At 38.0% G+C, this 20,167-nt stretch overlaps 1 protein-coding gene across 2 annotated transcripts in view; it reads left to right on the top strand.

Annotated features, from left to right (window-relative positions):
• Positions 1 to 697: 697 nt before the first annotated feature.
• Positions 698 to 20,167, top strand: part of robo3 (roundabout, axon guidance receptor, homolog 3 (Drosophila)) — a 251,253-nt gene continuing 231,783 nt past the window's right edge. For both annotated transcript variants that reach the window (XM_061898046.1, XM_061898045.1), the window contains exon 1: positions 698 to 1,184. In XM_061898046.1, the coding sequence (XP_061754030.1) occupies positions 1,118 to 1,184 (67 nt within the window). In that variant the 5' untranslated portion in view covers positions 698 to 1,117. The remainder of the gene's footprint in view (positions 1,185 to 20,167) is intronic.

Below are 20,167 nucleotides of genomic sequence, written 5' to 3'. Positions count from 1 at the left end.
GTATATACATTTACATATAAATATAATATATATATGTATATGTATATATATACATATATATGTGTATATATGTGTGTGTATATATATATATATATATACATACACACACACATATATATATACACTCGTATATATACATCATATATATATGTGTGTATATATATATATATATATATATATATATATATATATATATATATATATATATATATATATATATATATATATATATATATATATATATATATATATATATACACACCCACCTATACCCTTGATGTTTTTGTTTTCTTTTAAAGGGGAGAACAGTATGGGAAAATATTGTAATTATTTCCAAACCAATAGGTAGTATTTATAGCCGTTTGTTATAACAATTATAATTCTTAAATTACAATGCATGATGAATGTACGATTTTTGACAAGCGGTAGAAATGAATGGATGGGTGGATGTACATAGTTGGTTGCCGGAAGTAATGCCAGGGGAATGGGGTTCCTTCAAAATATTACAATATTTGTCACGCTCTGGGAAACAAATCATTACAGTATTTCAAGTGCTGAATTACTTACGACAAGCATCTTGATAAAAAAAATCTGTGGTTTGGTACATTTTCTCACCGACATCAAATAAAAGGGGGAATCCCTGGTTTGCTTGGCATTCATTCTGAAAAGATTACAGGAAGCAGTTTAGTGAATCATGGTTGACTGTTGTGTGAATTGGTCTTGCGTTTTGAGGCTCGTAGTAAATCAGTCAGTGTGTGTTGCAAACTGAGACGGAAGGAATGTAGAAAGGCAAGATGCTGTGTTTTTAAACGGCGTTTCGTCTCAGGCCGGGGATTCAATGTACTGTTGCTGTGACCGTTTATTTTTTGCCAACAAGCAACATAAGGGTTATCCGGCGACCGACCGACGGCTGTCTGCAGCCCGCAGCCGCCCGTCCTGTCATCACCTGCGGTCTGCTTTTCACGCACCGTCCGCTGGATTACATGGAGATCTGCAGAAGGTTGAAAAAGTTATCTCGGGCTGTCTCAACTCTGATTTAACGTGAACACCCAAGCTTGTGAGCTGTGTGTGGAGTTTCAGACTGTTTATGGAGAACTCCCTCACCTACCAATGAAATATGATGGAGTATCCCCCGACTCTGCCTTTCCTCCTGGTTGTATTTGCACTGCAGAGTTTGGCATATGGTAAGTTTTTAATGTTGCCTTCATTTGAGTGATGTTTGCACAGATGGAGCCTTGCAAGCAACAGCTCCCAAACAAGGTCTGAGATAGTCCCCAGAGCTTGAGGAGAAATGAGAACATTTAATCAATCAGTCAATGGCACTGACTGTTTTTCTCTTAAATACAAGATAACTAAACATAAATGTTTCTTATCATACTGTATATGCCAACTGATGGACCTGGAACAAGTTAAGTACCAATTGCATAGTCCAAGAAAAAGCCAAACATTTACTAAGTCATTCACCATAAGTCATTTAAACCATCAAAATATTATTAGCTCATGTGTTCAACCTTGTATACATTTTGAACATTTAAGATGCCTGAATATAAGGTACCATTAAACAAAACCTTCACATTGTATAGCTTCGTGTTGTATGATATGCAGTGTAACCATGAGACCTGCCCAAGGGACTGAATTCAGACCAGCATCTACTCCCTGTGGAAATCTGACTTTGTTGGGTTTTGGGCTTGCTCATTTATCTATATTATTGGGCCCATTATGTGATGACATATACCCTGCACAAGTGTGCAACTGTGTTCAAACAGACACAACAACATACACAATATTCCACCTGAGGTTATTTTTTTCAGATTATGAAATTGCATTTGTTGGTCTACATTTGCGTACACCACACTTATCTCACATTGTTGACATTGCACTTACATTAGCCGTTTGTGTGGATTTTTCTAAGCAATAGCCTGATGTATAAATACTGAAAACATAATACTTTAAGCTCTTTAATGCCTTTGAAGCCTTTTTGCTGTGTTTTTATTTTGCATTACAAAATAAAAACGATATGGACGATACACGATATAAATAGATTTTTTAATCCATCTTCATATCGTGGTAATGCATGTTAATGACACATTTTAGCTGTGTCCTGCAAATTTAACAGCGACAAGCTACAACGTACACGTCCTCAATGCAATGTAGATAACCGCATTGGAACGCGACTATTTTCCCTGTTTCAGTGCGAATCTGCTTCTAAGTCACTAATCCTCGCCTCCATGGTGGCAAATAAACTATGTTTCCAAAAAGTATCATTATCGCTAGAGGACAATGAAAAGCTAACCATGCAGCACTATATACACACTGTAGGGGTTATACAAAAAGCCATGCTATTCGTTAAGCTACAGCTCTTTAATGTAAACAGATGCGTTTTGATCAATTCCAAATATCGACAGTAATAAGACTGTGTGGTATCAGTAAATGGTTGGTAGTATAGTGATTAGATCGAATTGCTCTGGCTTCTTAAGAGCCTCATGATTTTCCTTTGACTGTTTAGATACGTGTATCATCTATGGTTTTATTTCTAAAGGTTTTAGAGTGGTTTTGATGATAAAGTCAAAACGACTGTTAAAATGATGTCACTTCCTGTTGTAGACACCTGTGTGTCACATTCTTCTGCGTATATACTTATCACAGCCTGTAGGCTCAATTTACAGAATTGAATATCTTAGTTGCTCAGACAGCATTGTGTTTATAGATGTGGTATCATGTTTCTTAACGGGGAAAGACATTAATGTGTCTTGTAATCATTTGAGCTACCCAGCCAGCCATTGGCACACTCACTTGCTTCTCCAGTAAATGATTAGTATCACAGATCCGTCTGTTAATCAAAGTTCACTTATCAGTCACTGATTTACAATCATTTTCTTTTAAAGCAGTAATATTAATTGTAGGGAGTTTCACCATAGTTTATCATAAATACTGGTAATCGTTACATCATTACACTGTTGAAAATTTAAATCAACACCTGTAAATACCCCCATCCATCCATTTTCTACCGCTTGTCCCTTTTTGGGGCCACAGGGGGTGCCTATCTCAGCTGCATTCGGGTGGAAGGTGGGGTAGACCCTGGACAAGTGGCCACCTCATCACAGGGCCAACACAGATAGAAGGACAACATTCACACTCACATTCACACACTAGGGCCAATTTAGTGTTGCCAATCAACCTATCCCCAGGTGCATGTCTTTGGAAGTGGGAGGAAGCCGGAGTACCCGGAGGGAACCCACGCGGTCATGGGGAGAACATGCAAACTCCACACAGAAAGATCCTGAGCCCGGGATTGAACTCAGGACTATTCAGGACCTTTGTATTGTAAGGCACATGCACTAACCCCTTTGCCCCCTATAAATCAATAGAATAAAATATATTAATTGTCATTGTAGAGAAATTAAGTGCCATCAATACAAATGAATTGGTTTGCATTGAAAAAACACCACAAAAAACAATGAATTTATTACTTGTTAAATACGGTTTAAATACATAAAAAAATCACAAATTTTTTATGAAACAAGTCAAAAAGCTCAATTTTTTACCCGTACAGGTATAAATGCTGAATGTGGAATTTTGTAAGATCTCTTGTTTTGAAGGACAAAAGTAGGGCTGCAGCTATCGATAGATTTTAGTAATCGAGTAATCTATCGATTATTGTTTGAGTAGTTAAGTAATAGGATAAAACACACTTTATAGCCTTAAAGTGTATTTTAGACCAAATACTTGAAATAGAGAAAATTATTTTCTGCTTACCACTTTTAACAAACATGTGCATTAATAAAAATATTTTTTTAAAAGTTGGCCGCCACACACCGCTCTCATATGCGCTCTATTGCAGCGGCTGTGTGGAAACTATGTCCTTGTATTAAAGTTCCTGACACTCCATGCAGTCAGAAGTGATAAATTTTTATTAGTTACACTCATTAAACAATTTGCAATTAATCAGAGCCTTTTCTAATCCACTTAATTGATTTAATAGATTAATCGTTGCCCCTCTAGACAAAAACCTACGTTTACCTGTGAAAGGAAAGCCAAATTGGAAAGAGAATAATGCTTTTTAAAAATATTAACATTCGTGTATATTCACATTTGTGTGGACATAGTCACAGTTTGTGAAAGAATTGTCTACATTAAACAAGGTTGTACACACTGACTATGAGACCAGAACGTATGAAGCAGACATCTGTGAATGTGCTCCTTCAGTGGCTCCAGATGCTCCTGTGAGACTATAAAGCCTGCCTTTAAGCAACTAATTTCCACTTAAGCAAAATAGCCTTTATTCTTTCTAACGTCCTTCTGCTATTCACGATGCAATATGAATTTATAGATATCTTCAGTACTGTAGTGGTTCATGTAGTTGACTCTGATGCAGCTGACATGAGGTTGAATACTCCTTAATGCCCCCTTCACAGTGACCCTGCGAATGACTGTTGACCAGTGAAAGGTGTCTACCTTTTGCCTTAGTAAGCTGAGAAAGGCTGCACCATGCTGTGAGCTTAAACAGGGTAGGCATTATCAAAAATGGATGAAGAAATCCATTCATCCATTTTCTACCGCTTATTCCCTTCGAGATTGCGGGGGGCGCTGATTGTATAGTTACAGTATAGAAGTCTTTATAACTTCTATACCATTTCTTTATCACATCAGACGGGTCTTCCCTCCTCATGTGGAGCCGGAGACTTCTTTCAGCAGTTTGTTTGTCCAGTAAGGTGACACTGAAGTCAATCCCAAGATTGTCAGTCATCTTTGTCACCATCAGTCAACATGGTGGTATCTGTCAGCTCTCCCCAACAGCCGTTGATGTACTTACTGTGTTTGCCATGCTCTTCACTGAGGTAACTGTGGTGCTTCTTCCTCTTTGTGTCACGGATCTCCCCGGACAAGCCAGCAACCAAATCAAACAAGCTCACACAAAATCCCAATATAATTGTGTACTTTATAGAAAGTGTTTTGGAGCATAATGTAGTCTGATTAACCTTTAGGCGTAATGGCGGCATACTGGCTGAGCTCGGAAACAATAACCAATGAACTGCTTAAAAATAGTGTGCGTTGATCAGGCAAATTACATCCAATCTAATGATTGACAAATTGACTATGACATGACAATGACAATGATGTGTGGTCTTTTGTGGAGTGTGGGTCAACATTGCGCCTTTTGCAAGTTCTTCAAAGACAAGAATCTGTGTCAGGAAGCCATGGAAATAGGGAAAACATTGGCCCAACATAACTACGGGTCTCCAAATGCATCTATCCATCCGTTTTCTACCGCTTATCCCTTTTGGGGTCGCTGGGGGTGCTTGAACCTATCTCAGCTACCATCAGACGGAAGGCGGAGTACACCCTGGACAAGTCGCCACCTCATCGCAGGACCAACACAGATAGACAGACAACATTCACTCTCACATTCACACACTAGGGCCAATTTAGTGTTGCCAATCAACCTATCCCCAGTCTCCAAATGGTGTGTAAAAAAAAGTCCTTATTATGTAGTTCATCCATCCATCCATTTTCTAGCGCTTGTCTCTTTTGGGGTCGCGGAGAGTGTTGGAGCTTATCCCAGCTGCATTCGAGCAGAAGGCGGGGTGCACCCTCGACAATACGTCACCTCATCGCAAAGCCAACACAGATGGACAGACAACATTCACACTCACATTCACACACTAGAGCCAATTTAGTGTTGCCAATCAACCTATCCCCAGGTGCACTTCTTTAGAGGTGGGAGGAAGCCGGAGTACCCGGGGGAACCCACGCAGTCACAGGGAGAACATGCAAACTCCACACAGAAAGATCCTGAGATCTCGATTGAACTCAGGACCTTCATATTGCACATGCGCTAAACCCTGTCACACCGTGCTGCCCTTTTTGTGGAGTGTCATTGCCAAATTTTAAATGGGATTAGGTATGCTCAAAAAACATTGATTCACATCTAAATTACAATTCCTTTTTATTCCATCTCATCCATCCATTTTCTACCGCTTATTCCCTCTCGGAGGCGCGGGGGGCGCTGGCGCCTATCCCAGCTACAATCGGGCGGGAGGCGGGGTACACCCTGGACAAGTCGCCACCTCATCGCAGGGCCAACACAGATAGACAGACAACATTCACACTCAATTTGGGAAAAAATAAAATAAATAAAAAGGACGTTTTGGGCCATGTCCGAGCTTACTTGCTTTGCATATACATCATACGTCAGCAGCAAAAAAGGGCTTTGTAACTTGATTTGAAAAAATATCATCATATTTTTTATACCAAAAAATATATTGCGAGAACCGGTTTGAATCAAAAACGTGTTGAATTGAGAATTGATTTTGAATCGAATTGTCACTCCAAGAATTGGAATTGAATCACATTGTGAGTTGTTGTAAGATTCATGAGCTTTGGGTTATGACCGAAAGGACAAGATCACGTGTACAAGCGGCCAAAATGAGTTTCCTCCGCCGGGTGGCGGGACTCTCCCTTAGAGATAGGGTGAGAAGTTCTGCCATCCGGGAGGAGCTCAAAGTAAAGACGCTGCTCCTCCACATTAAGAGGAGCCAGATGAGGTGATTTGGGCATCTGGTCAGGATACCACCCGAACGCCTCCCTAGGGAGGTGTTTAGGGCACATCGAACCGGTAGGAGGCCACGGGGAAGACCCAGGACACGTTGGGAAAACTATGTCTCCCGGCTGGCCTGGGAACGGCTCGGGATTCCTAGGGAGGAGCTGGACAAATTGGCTGGGCAGAGGGAAGTCTGGGCTTCCTTGCTTAGGCTGCTGCCCCCGCGACCCGACCTCGGATTTGCGGAAGAAGATGGATGGATGGATGGATGGATTCCCATTACGAGAATTAGGTAAGGAAATAAGCTTTATTGTGTTTTCTACTCAAAACTAGTTTTGTTGAAGGCACTTAAAAATATTTATAAATATAATACATTTCTATGTACTCCTATTTGTTCTCAGTAGCATCTGGACAGATTCTGACTGTTGTAGAGACAAAACTATAGTAGCTTTTAAGCTTACAAAATAGCCCAATGCCCTGCTACTACTCCAAATGGTTTGAACAAAAACAACTTCATATTTACTTTTTTAAAGCATTTTGGCTCCCCCAAAAATCCTGGAATTGATTAATGCGGTTAATTGGTTCCGGGCCTGACCATTGCAAGAAAAATAATTATAAATTAAATGAATTATAAATTAATAAATATTGATAATTATTATAATTATTAATTAATATTATGAATAGTCAGTAATAATGACAATTATTATAATTGTTGTATTAATAATTACTAATAATTATTTTTATTATTAATTATTAATATAATTATTAATGATTATAAATTAAATTTCACTCCCATTGTTAAGAAGCTTTCTTTACTTTTGTCGTTCACTGTGACATACATTGGACAGTGACATGTGGGGAACTAAACACCAGGTGAGGCATACATACTTTTTTTTCTTCTTTTTTTTTTTTTTTTTTTTACTTAAATTTATATGTGCAGGTCTAGTCATTGTTGATTTAGGTTGCATATTAGAGTAACAGGGGAAAAAAGGGAGTTAGTCGCTTTTATAAAAACATTATCATAATGATATTATGATATGATAAATTTGGTCCAAAAACTATTTGATAAAGTTGTTATTAAATACTTTTTGGTACCATTTGCTTTTAACAAAATAAATCAAGTATTGTAAGTGTATATTACCTTTCTGTTTTAGTATCTGAAGCAGCAATAACTATCCTCCGTGAAAACGTACTTTGTATGATCGCATTCATTTTGTCTTAAAGTCAAGTATTTAATCTTGGAAACGTTATATAATCACCCATATTGGCAGAAATATTCATTTAATTAAATTTCATTCCAAGAAATTAAACAATATTTTTGCATATGACAAAAAACACACACAAACGCTGGCTTACTCTAATAAAAATGCCATGTTTTTTATAAATACAGTTAAAAAAAGAAACATAAAAAATGGTGGCTTCCGCTGGAGAGACCTGTGTCTCCTAGCTTGAGCGCCCCCACTTCTTCCAGTGTTGCGAGTCAGAGTACTGCTGAGGCATTGAACTGCAAGTTGACAATATATCACCCCCTACCTTGAGGCAGCGGTACTTGCTGCATGCGCCCCTTCGCACGCACGGCCAATACACGCTGTGTGTAGCCGTGGAGGCACCGCCTGTGTCTGCCTCACTCCTCCTCTGCTGCATTGTTTTGATCAGGAAACATGGAATATACGCAATTTTGACCATGAAAATTATAAAAATATACATGAACCACTCCAAAATCACATAGAAAGCATAAATCAAAAGAGAAATATTAAAACGTATTTTATTTTATTACTTTGTTTTGGAACATCTCATGGTTAAGCCACCTGGTGGTAGGTGAGGGACTGCCTCACTTGCCTCCCCTGACAGCACGTCACTGATATATATATATATATATATATATATTTATTAGGGGTGGGCAAATTAATGCGTTAATTACGAGTTAAGTCATCAATCTATTAACGCCGACAATTATTTTATCGCACATTTGCGTATGTTGTTTACATGCTTTTATTTTGTTAACGCCTTTTCTTAGCAAGATGGCGACGCCTCGGCGTCGAGGGGCTCTTGCTAAAGATGGAACATTTGCCAAAAATACCGGACAATTCTGCAAATTTCATGGCTGGCTTACAGCGTGGTCCCTCCGGGATCACTTACGACCGCCAGACAATTCTGGATGTGGACAGATCGGGCCGTTTTGGACTGAATGACGCGTGCTTGCTAGACCGGCTAGCTAGCATGGGAATACTTTGCCGGCTACATCCAGCGGGCTGTGAAGCAGCGGAGTATATGTGTTGTCTGTCTATTTATGAATAATGCAGAGAAGACGTGTTGGCTGAGTTCTTAACGTTTACTTTCAGAGCGTGCATATCACAACATACAAGATGCCGTCATGGCGACACACAATCTATACCGGGCTACCGCGCATGCCCGTCACTCCTGTTGCATGCTGGGTAGGGTAGTTTTTTTTTCCCTGGCTCATAACATCACAATATAGTACCATGTATATGATGCCTTCAGTTTATCAAAGCACCAAGCAAACAATCGGAAAATTCCTATCATATCAATTGCTAGATATGGTCATGATTGTTTTAAGTGCACTACGCAGAATAAACACAACATTATTAATATTGCTACTACGGATAATTTGATAAAAAATTCCCTAAAACAGCCCACTACCTATAATATAGGTTTTTTAAACATAAGATCCCCGATAAAAAAAATGTTTCTGCTGTTACCTCAGAAATTGCCTATTCAGATGTTATGATTGTGGCTCAGAGATTTGTATGTAGATTATATCTATTTTCCATAACAAACAGGATAGCTTAAATACTCTGGCAGTGGCAATAAGCTTAAATGTTTGTATTTACATTTTTTGAGTTGATTTTCATAAAATATGCTATTTAACTGCTACTGTTTAACAAGGACTGATTTAAATTGTGTTTGCACAACAAATGTTTTGGCGCTTTTGTTCATGTGGGAGAATATTACAATAAAGGTGCACTACACACTACTTTTGAATTCATTATTGGGCTTTGCGTATACAATGCAGTTAATCGCGATTAATCGGAGATTTTTAATCGTTGCCCAGCTCTAATATATATATATATATATATATATATATATATATATATATATATATATATATACATATATATATATATATATATATATATATATATATGCATGCGAAGAGGTGGTTACTTGTCCGGGGTGTACCCCGCCTTCCGGCCGATTGTAGCTGAGATGGGAACTAGCACCCCCCGCGACCCCAAAGGGGAATAAGCGGTAGGAAAAAGATGGATGGATATATATATATATGTATATATATATATATATATATATATATGTATATATGTGTATGTATATATGTATATGTATATATATATGTATATGTATATATGTGTATATATATATGTATATATATATGTGTATGTATATATGTATATATGTGTATATATATATGCATATATATGTATGTATATATATGTATATATGTATATATATACTGTATGTATATATGTATATGTATATATATAAGTATATATATGTGTATATATATGTATGTATATATATGTATGTATATGTATATATATATCCATGTATATATATATATATATATATATTTATATATATGTGTGTGTGTGTATATATATCATAAATATATATATATACATATATATATATATATATATATATGTATATGTGTGTGTGTATATATATCATAAATATATATATATATATATATATATATATATATATATATATATATATATATATATATATATATATATATATATATATATATATATATATATATATATATATAAGGGCTGGGCGATATATGGATATAAACGATACATTGCAGGTTGGTCTCTGTGCGATATAGAAAATGACTATATCGTAATATTCGATTGTATGTTCTCACACCGTTGCTTTTAGCTGCGTGCATTACATTACTGGCGTTTCTCACTCTTTCTCGTCTCTTTCTCACAGAGACATAAAACAAGCCTGCCTTGTTACATACGTCACATATTGGCGTGCGTGTAGCGTCACACGCTCTCGCCGAGAGCTAACGTTAGCATTGCTAACGTTAGCTGAGGCAGGTCGAGTTGCTTTTAGCTGCGGGCATTACATTACTGGCGTTTCTCACTCCTTCTCGTCTCCTTCTCACGGAGACGGAAAACAAGCCCGTCTTCTTACATACGTCACATACTCTCGCGAGTCTAGCGTCATACGCTCTCGCCGACCAGAGAGGTAACAGCATGGTTAACGTTAGGTGTGGCATGTTGAGCGGAGCGGAGCTTGTGACAATACAAGAGAGGGATGGTGTAAAAATGATCACAAATGGAGGAAGGACAATAAATGCCCAAAATAAAAAGCAGGGGGTCCATCATCTGGCGGTGGTTTGGCTTCAAGTGGGAAGATATTCAGCAGACAACAGCAATATGCAAAGAATGCAGCAGAAGTGTTAGTACAAAAGGTAGCAGCACTACTCAATCAATCAATGTTTACTTATTTAGCCCTAAATCACTATTGTCTCAAAGGGCTGCACAAACCACAACACAAACCACTACGAAATCCTTGGTAGGCCCACATGAGGGCAAGGAAAACTCACACCCAGTGGGACGTCGGTGACAATGATGACTATGAGAAATTATTTGTTCTCTCATTTAAAAAGTCGCCTGCGAGAGAATGAAGAGTATTTAATAAATACACTTTTGGTCAATTGACTTGGTTGTGATTTCCCTCTCTACATGAAAGTTTAAAATGAGCATATATTAATGCAGTATGAAGAAGAATGTTTTAATGTAGACACATAGAATTATCATACTGCTGTGATTATTTGTATCAAGTGTTCATTCAAGACCAAGACAAAATATTGTAATATATATTGTATATCGCAATATGTTATAAAAATATCTTGATATAAATAAAAGCCAATATCGCCCAGCCCTAATATATATATATATATATATATATATATATGTAGGTGTGGGAAAAATCACAAGACTACTTCATCTCTACAGAACTGTTTCATAAGGGGTTCCCTCAATCATCAGGAGATTGCGCTCTACCACGGTATCGAGCACTATTCTCTGGATAATCCAATCAACATATATATATATAGGTGTGGGAAAAATCAAAAGACTACTTCATCTCTACAGAACTGTTTCATGAGGGGTTCCCTCAATCATCAGGAGATTGCGCTCTACCACGCTATCGAGCACTATTTTCTGGATAATCCAATCAAGAGATATAATATATATGTATATATATGTGTATATATATATATATATATATATATATATATATATATATATATATATATATATATATATGCTTCACGGTGGAAGAGAGGTTAGTGCATCTGCCTCACAATACGAAGGTCCTGAGTAGTCCTGGGTTCAATCCCGGACTCGGGATCTTTCTGTGTGGAGTTTGCATGTCCTCCCCGTGAATGCGTGGGTTCCCTCCAGGTACTCCGGCTTTCTCCCACTTCCAAAGACATGCACCTGGGGATAGGTTGTTTGGCAGGACTAAATTGGCCGTAGTGTGTGAATGTGAGTGTGAATGTTGTCTGTCTATCTGTGTTGGCCCTGCGATAAGGTGGCGACTTGTCCAGGGTGTACCCCGCCTCCCGCCCAATTTTAACTGAGATAGGCACCAACGACCCCAAAGGGAATAAGCGGTAGAAAATGATGGATGGATATATATATATATATATATATATATATATATATATATATATATATATATATATATATATATATATATATATATATATATATATATATATATATATATATATACATATGTATGTATATATATATATATATATACATATGTATGTGTATATATATATATATATATATATATACATACACATATGTAGGTGTGGGAAAAATCACAAGACTACTTCATCTCTACAGAACTGTTTCATGAGGGGTTCCCTCAATCATCAGGAGATTTTAATGGAAGCATTCACATACAATGGTTTATATAGGGCACTACTATAATAGTAGTTATTATAGCCCAATTCTTTATTCGATGCAGACAAATATTTATTCTAGAATTAGTTACTACACATGTGATGAGGTGGAGACTTGTCCAGGTTGTACACCGCCTTCCGCCTGAATACAGCTGGGATGGGCTTCAGCGCCTCTGTGACTCCAAAAGGCACAAGCTGTAGAAAATGGATGGATGGATAATTAATATACTCTAATGCAAAAGGCCATGTTGATGTTGCATTCATGTGTATATGTATTTGCAAAAAAGTCAGTTGCGATGCCACTGTGTGGGAAGTTGGCATTCTGCAGTGTGAAGAGCAGCATTGGTGTCTAGTGTGACACAGTCCTGCCATTCCAGCTGTCCCTTTTACCCAAATGTTGTTTTCTTCCACTGCCAGCTTTACAGCTCAACAATTTGTCCTCATTCTTGGTCATGCATGTTTAATTGAACGACGAGGACTAATAACGGTGTTGTAGTTGCATCTTTAACAAGCTGTGTAAAGTGGACGACTATCCTTGGTGGTTGGCTTATGGCCTCAGGTAAGATTTATGGCTACTTAGGGTTTTCTTTTACATGGAAAAAGCACCTGTGAAATAGCAAATTGTTCCCTTTGGCAACATATGACAAGGAGAGACTTAAAATGCATGAATGGCACTTTTGGATAAAACAATTACATTTGGTACACGTGAACGTGGTACTCACCCGCAATACAAATTAGACTATTTTCATCTACAGCTCCTCCAATCGTTTTGACAAAGCACTATGGAAGTACTAAATATTTTTTTCAAGCCGATACAGATAACTTATTTATAGTATTTTCTTTTTTAGATTATCTGTAGTTTCACTACATCCCGTGTTAAGAAAGACCGAAACAATGGTGGATTTGACAAACTGTACTGTACCTGTAGATTTGTCTTTGCAGAACAACATTTTAAGGTACAGACCCCCAGGTCTTTCTTTGTGGCTAGCTTTCGGCCAGTGTTTATTTGGGCAGCGCAGGCATCTGCGTATCTTCATGTTATTTGCGATACTTGCGTTTTAGGTGGGTGATAAAGTTTGATATGTTGAAACATGATGTCTGCCCCTCCCCCTCACAAAAACATTTGGTGAAAATAGCCCGACACTTCCGGGAAAACAGTGAAGATATCCCACAGTATCGATGCCGTATTTGTTCACAATAAGCTCAGGGCGAGACAGGCACCATGGCAAGTAAGAAAAACTTAGGGGTTCTCAACCTTTTTGACCTTGGGGCCCAATTTTCCAACTCAAATATTAACACTTTTTATTTTAATCGTACTCAATAATTATATCTAATCTACTTACAGTTTAAAACCTTGTCAAATTATATAAAACCATGTGTTAATCACAATACAATTATGTTGTGTTAAAACTGATTAACTTAATAATGGATATGTTTCCTAACTAGGCTGTCAATGCAATTTAAGTGTAAACAAAAGTACAGCGTCACCACTTTGTCATAATTTTTGCGCTAAAGAAACTTCTCTATGACTTTAGCGCCAGACTTCTTCTGTTTGTTTTATATACTCATTACTGCCACAAGTGGTGGGAATTTGTGTTACAACTGAGGTCTTCTGCGGCCTATACGGACCACAGCTGAGAAATAGATATTCTTTGGGGGCCCTCTAGAGAGCACTAGCGGGCCAACAATGGGCCCTGGCCCTGGGTTAAATCACCATAAATGATTCCCGGGCGCGGCACCGCTGCTGCCCACTACTCCCCATACCTCCCAGGGGGTGATCAAGGGTGATGGGTCAAATGCAGAGAATAATTTCGCCACATCTAGTATGTGTGTGACAATCATTGGTACTTTAACTTTAACTTTAATTATGGCCTCACTGGAGCATTTCTTTTAACTGCTTATCGCAGCAATTTTGTTTTAAAGTATCGGATAAATCAGTATGATCTCATAATTTCTTATAATGGTATGATATTTATAGTGTACCCCTTCAAAGCACATAACAATTAAAACAAAAGGATAGAAAGACACTGTATTTACATATAGATCATTTAATCTGTAATCTGTTTGCAATATATCAATCTAACCAATTTGGCAGACATACTGATATAGTATGCATGGGTAAAAATTTCATTTTGGCCATTGTCACATGTACCTTATGCTGGTATTCTAAGCCATCTCTTCTTATGTGTTGTCAAAATAATCGTTGATCACTCAGAACAACAAAAGAAAGTTGTGGTGACTTGGTCCCCGTTTACACTAAGCCGAATAAGGTTATCCAGGGTAAATCACACCAAACCTTATCCGTGTCCACACACAACAATGCCACCGTTTAAGACCCCCGCCCCCTTCCGTCCGCCGGCGCAATGCAACCTAGTACGCATGCGTGGAAAATGCACATGTCATAGTCATATCCAGTGTTGCTTTGTGGGCAAGTTCTTAAATGTAACATATCTTAACACCTTCCAGTGTTGTGGTATTTCAATTAACTGGAATCCAGTGTGCCGTGGGGCCCTATTATAGTGAACCAAACCTGAGCCATCATAAATTAATTAAATCTTTATTAGACACGTTAACAATGTGATAAAGAACATTTGACATCAATCAAACTAGGGATCTAGATATCTGCTCAGGACACTCCTCACTCTTTTGCCTTCACCTTCACTGTCCATTCCTTTTTGGTGACTTTATATACTCTGGACCTAGATGTTGAGTCTGCGACATACATGGCGGACAATAACTAATACAATCTGCTTTGCCAGTCCAAATGTATTCACCGTTTTCCTCGACGGCCAGGTAATACAAAGCACATGCTACCTTTTATATCACATCCACGGGACCTCGCATTCTCGTTGTCTCTCCTTCGACAAATGGACAAAGTTTTTCGCTAAGTAGAATCACAGCTGACCCAGCCGGACATTGAAAAGTTCTCTTGGCATCTGAGAAGTGTTGTATCCAAAATAGCTGCAATCACTTTCTCTTAAAGTATCGATGTGTGATTTCCACAGGTGTCTGTACATGTAGAAGAAGGAGAAACACGGGCATGTCTGGATGACTCGCCTTCATAATTCCAGTGGTTAGCTCCGAGTTAGGAAACCAATTTGTTATGAAGCTGGCTGTGGCGTGGTCTTCCCGACGTCACTTCCTGTGCGAACTCACTTTGATCAATGAGTCCATACAAAGCTAAGTGCCGGAGATTCAAGAATTACACGGCTAACTTACCCGTGTAAAAGTTTGTCAGAGGAGGGGGACCTTAAACGCTGGTTTAGTGTGGCTGAAACGAAGCTTAGGCTAAATAATTATTCGTTTAAGGGGTTAAACGATTTAGTGTAGACATGGCCTTAGTTTCTTCCTGTTGCCATATCCAAATCAGGCTGTGTGTTGTCATTTTTAGAACATTCATTTACACACTGCTGTCAAGCTTGTTTTTTTTTTTTTATTCATTAGAAAATCAATAGCACTGCCAGCTTTAGTATGATCTATTGAAATACAAACACATAATTAAGATGACCTCCTTCAACCCCGCAGCACCATGTGTATCCAAGGTAACCAAACTGCTCAAAATAAATTTTTAGCTTGACAATAGCTCAAGATCCATTATGAATTAATATGTGGTGATATGTCAAAATTAACTTTGGAGAAAGGGAACTCAGCTGCACAAGGACTCTATTTAGCAGTGGGTGCTGACAGGACAAGTCAGCTATAAAGGTCTCAAGTGTGACAGCCTGAGGGGCCTGACACGATAAGCATGAGCTCCCCACCTCAGGCTGTAGACAGATGGACTGCCTAAGGAATTAGTTCCAGTGGTTCTGTGGGGGGGGGGGGTCTTTTCCATTGCCAGCCTTATTACTGAAATAGACATGAAGTAAAATGAGCCAGGGCTCACTGAATTAACGCTGGTAAAAAGCCATTAATGGACACACTGCTGCACTTTATGGAAGTTTCGAGGCGGAACAAATAATACAGATACTAATTGCTGAATCCAGGTGATGAGGGAATATACAATGTTCTATACAAAGCATTTAATTACAGTACAGTTGGTTTTCTTTTCAGAATAAGGATATTTGTGTCGCTGGCAGAATGAATGTGCTAATAATAGAAGCAACAATATGAATGATCAAAACACAGATAATGCCATCGCCTAATTTGGTAGAGATGGTTTTGGCTTCGGATCCGATTATGTTAGTTTTCGAGTTCCCATCCAGGGTTGTCTTAAAGGGACGCATAAGTTTTCGAGTTCCCGTCCAGGGTTGTCTTAAAGGGACGCATACTGTAAAAGGAAAGAATGCGGCGGTCACTTTGAAACATTTTGCACATTAAAGATGCTAAAGCCAATTCAATCTACATCATTGTATGCTTGGCTATTTAAATAACATTGTTATTTTAGCTTTTGTGTGATAGGTGACAAAGCAAATAAAGGTTAGTGTTGTATCCATTTTACCTCTTTAATGAATAATTATTTAAATTGTCAGAACATGTCGGAGGCCAATATACAACTAACTAGTTGTGGGCCAAAATCATCCGCTAGGCTGCACTTTGGACACCACTGCAATGGGTTATACAAATAAAAATGTTTTATAGCAAGTCAATAAACTTAACACATTTTATTAAGCATATCTTATTCAATTTAGAATTTGCTTGTTTTTTGTAAATCAGAGGATTTTTTATTTTTTTTTGCGGGGAAAAAGTGAAATCCAACTGAAAGGAGGCACTTGTGAATCAAGCAAATCTGTTTTTATGTGTGTTGTTGGAGAAGAACTTGTTCTTGAAGCTTGTTCATTAGATTTAAATTTCATTGACTAAACTGCATTCTGTTTTAAATTGACCTGTAAGAGTAAATTACAGTTTGCTTTTCATATGTTTTTTTTAATCAGAATCAGAGTTACTTAATTGATCCCCGAGGGGAAATTAAGATTTTCAGCACAATCCGATGACATAAAGTTTTTGTTTTAAATAAAAACACTTCATTTGACATTGCATTTTCTTAATGTTTTGTGTTGTAATTAATTTATGACATCCATCCATCCATTTTCTACAGCTTGTCCCTTTTGGCTCGCGGGGGGTGCTGGAGCCTATCTCAGCTGCATTCGGGCGGAAGGCGGTGTACACCCTGGACATTTCGCCACCTCATCACAGGGCCAACTAAGATAGACAAACAACATTCACACTCACATTCACACACTAGGGCCAATTTAGTGTTGCCAATGAACCTATTCCAGGTGCATGTCTTTGGAGGTGGGAGAAAGCTGGATTACCCAGGAAATTTGTGTTGTGAGGCGCACACACCAACTCCTGATCACCGTGCTGCCCTACTGTACACGGTTCCTTGTGTTAAAGATTTTGCCACAGAAAGCCGCTTCTTAGTTGAAGTTTTCTGGACTCCACGCTTAATACTTATTATGGCTTCTGTTCAAAATCCGAGCCACAACATTGATTGCTGTCCACTTTTCTAATCATATTTGGATTTTTAAAATCCAAACACTGTTAGTTCTGAAAAAATTGTAGTTCTAGAGTACTTATTGGTAGCCCCATGAATGGTATTTTTTTTCCACGTGATACAAATGTAGATGTAAATATAAACGAAATACAATGATTTGCAAATCATTTTCAAACCATTTTCAGTAGAATGCACTACAAAGACAAGATATTTGATTTTCAAACTCATAAACTTTATTTTTTTTGCAAATAATAATTAACTTAGAATTTCATGGCTGCAACACGTGACAAAGTAGTTGGGAAAGGACATGTTCACCACTGTGTTACATCACCTTTTCTTTTAACAACACTCAATAAATGTTTGGGAACTGAGGAAACTAATTGTTGAAGCTTTGAAAGGGGAATTCTTTCCCATTCTTGTTTTATGTAGAGCTTTAGTCATTCAACAGTCTCCGCTGTCGTATTTTACGCTTCATAATGCGCCACATATTTTCGATTAGAGACAGTTCTGGACTGCAGGCGGGCCAGGAAAGTACCCGCACTCTTTTACTACGAAACCACGCTGTTGTAACACGTGGCTTGGCAATATCTTGCTGAAATAAGCAGCGGCGTCCATGATAACGTTGCTTGGATGACAATATATATTGTTCCAAAACCTGTATGGACCATTCAGCATTAATGGTGCCTTCACAGATGTGTAAGTTACCCATGCCTTGGGCACTAATACACCCCCATACCATCACAAATGCTGGCTTTTGAACTTTGCGCCTATTGCAATCCGGATGGTTATTTTCCTCTTTGTTCTGGAGGACACCACGTCCACAGTTTCCAAATATAATTTGAAATGTGGACTCGTCAGACCACGGAACGCCTTTCCACTTTGCATCAGTCCATCTTAGATGAGCTCGGGCCCAGCGAAGCCAACGGCGTTCCTTGGTGTTGTTGATAAATGGGTTTTGCTTTGCATAGCAGAGTTTTAACTTCCACTTACAGATGTAGCAACCAGCTCTAGTTACTGACAGTGGTTTTATAAAGTGTTCCTGAGCCCATTTGGAGATATCCTTTACACACTGATGTCTGTTTTTGGTGCAGTACCGCCTGAGGGATCAACGTTGCGTAATATCATCGCTTACGTGCAGTGATTTCTCCAGATTCTCTGAACCTTTTGATGATTTTACGGACCATAAATGGTAAAACCCCTAAATTCCTTGCAATAGCTCGTTGAGAAATGTTATTCTAAAACTGTTCGACAATTTGCTTACAAATTAGTGACCTTACCTCATCCTTGTTTGTGAATTACTTAGCATTTCATGGAAGCTGCTTTAATACCCAATCATGGCACCCACCTGTTCCCAATTAGCCTGCACACCTGTGGGATGTTCCAAATAAGTGTTTGATGAGAATTTCTCAACTTTATGAGTATTTATTGCCACCTTTCCTAACTTCTTTGTCATGTGATGAGGGCATCAAATTCTAAAGTTATTGATAATTTGCAAAAAATAAAATGTTTATCAGTTTGAACATCAAATATGTTGTCTTTGTAGTGTATTCAACTGAATATGGGTTAAAAATGATTTGCAAATCATTGTATTCCGTTTATATTTACATCTAACACAATTTCCCAACTCATATGGAAATGGGGTTTGTAGATTGTAAACAGCAATCAGACTGGAAGTATATTACCCAAGGGGACATGGCTACAGTATAGAGTTGCCAAATGGGAAACGTTTTCTGACTTCTTTGCATGCATGCTATTATTTGTACATTTCATTGGTAATTATGATAATGTTAGTAAATTATCCAATGAAAAAACAAAAACATCTCTGTTACATTACACAGGACTTGTAAGTGTCAAAAAGACAGCCCAAAAAGGTTGGGAGATGAGAATAAATGTAAACGTAGTATGGTGTAGAAATTGAAGGAAACGCAGTCTCGATTTGAAAAAAATTTGATTCAGGGTTTGCGTGGCAGCACTTTGTGCTGATAGAAATGTTCATTTTTTTTCCTCAATTGTGCTCTTTTTTTATCACAGGGTGCTTAAACCCCTAAATATATACAAATATACATAGCATGTTTGCTTTTGTGTCAATGGCCAAATCCAGGATGTGATTGTTAAGCCATGTTTCAGAGAATATGTAAACACAGCATTCTCTTGCAGTCCGTTGGGTAGATGTATGAAGGTGTACACAGTCCATATTGATGCCCATGCAGCAAATATT

Source organism: Nerophis ophidion, linkage group LG04 (assembly GCF_033978795.1).
Source record: "Nerophis ophidion isolate RoL-2023_Sa linkage group LG04, RoL_Noph_v1.0, whole genome shotgun sequence".
NCBI lineage: Eukaryota > Metazoa > Chordata > Actinopteri > Syngnathiformes > Syngnathidae > Nerophis > Nerophis ophidion.
This window is presented reverse-complemented; position numbering and strand designations above follow the sequence as displayed.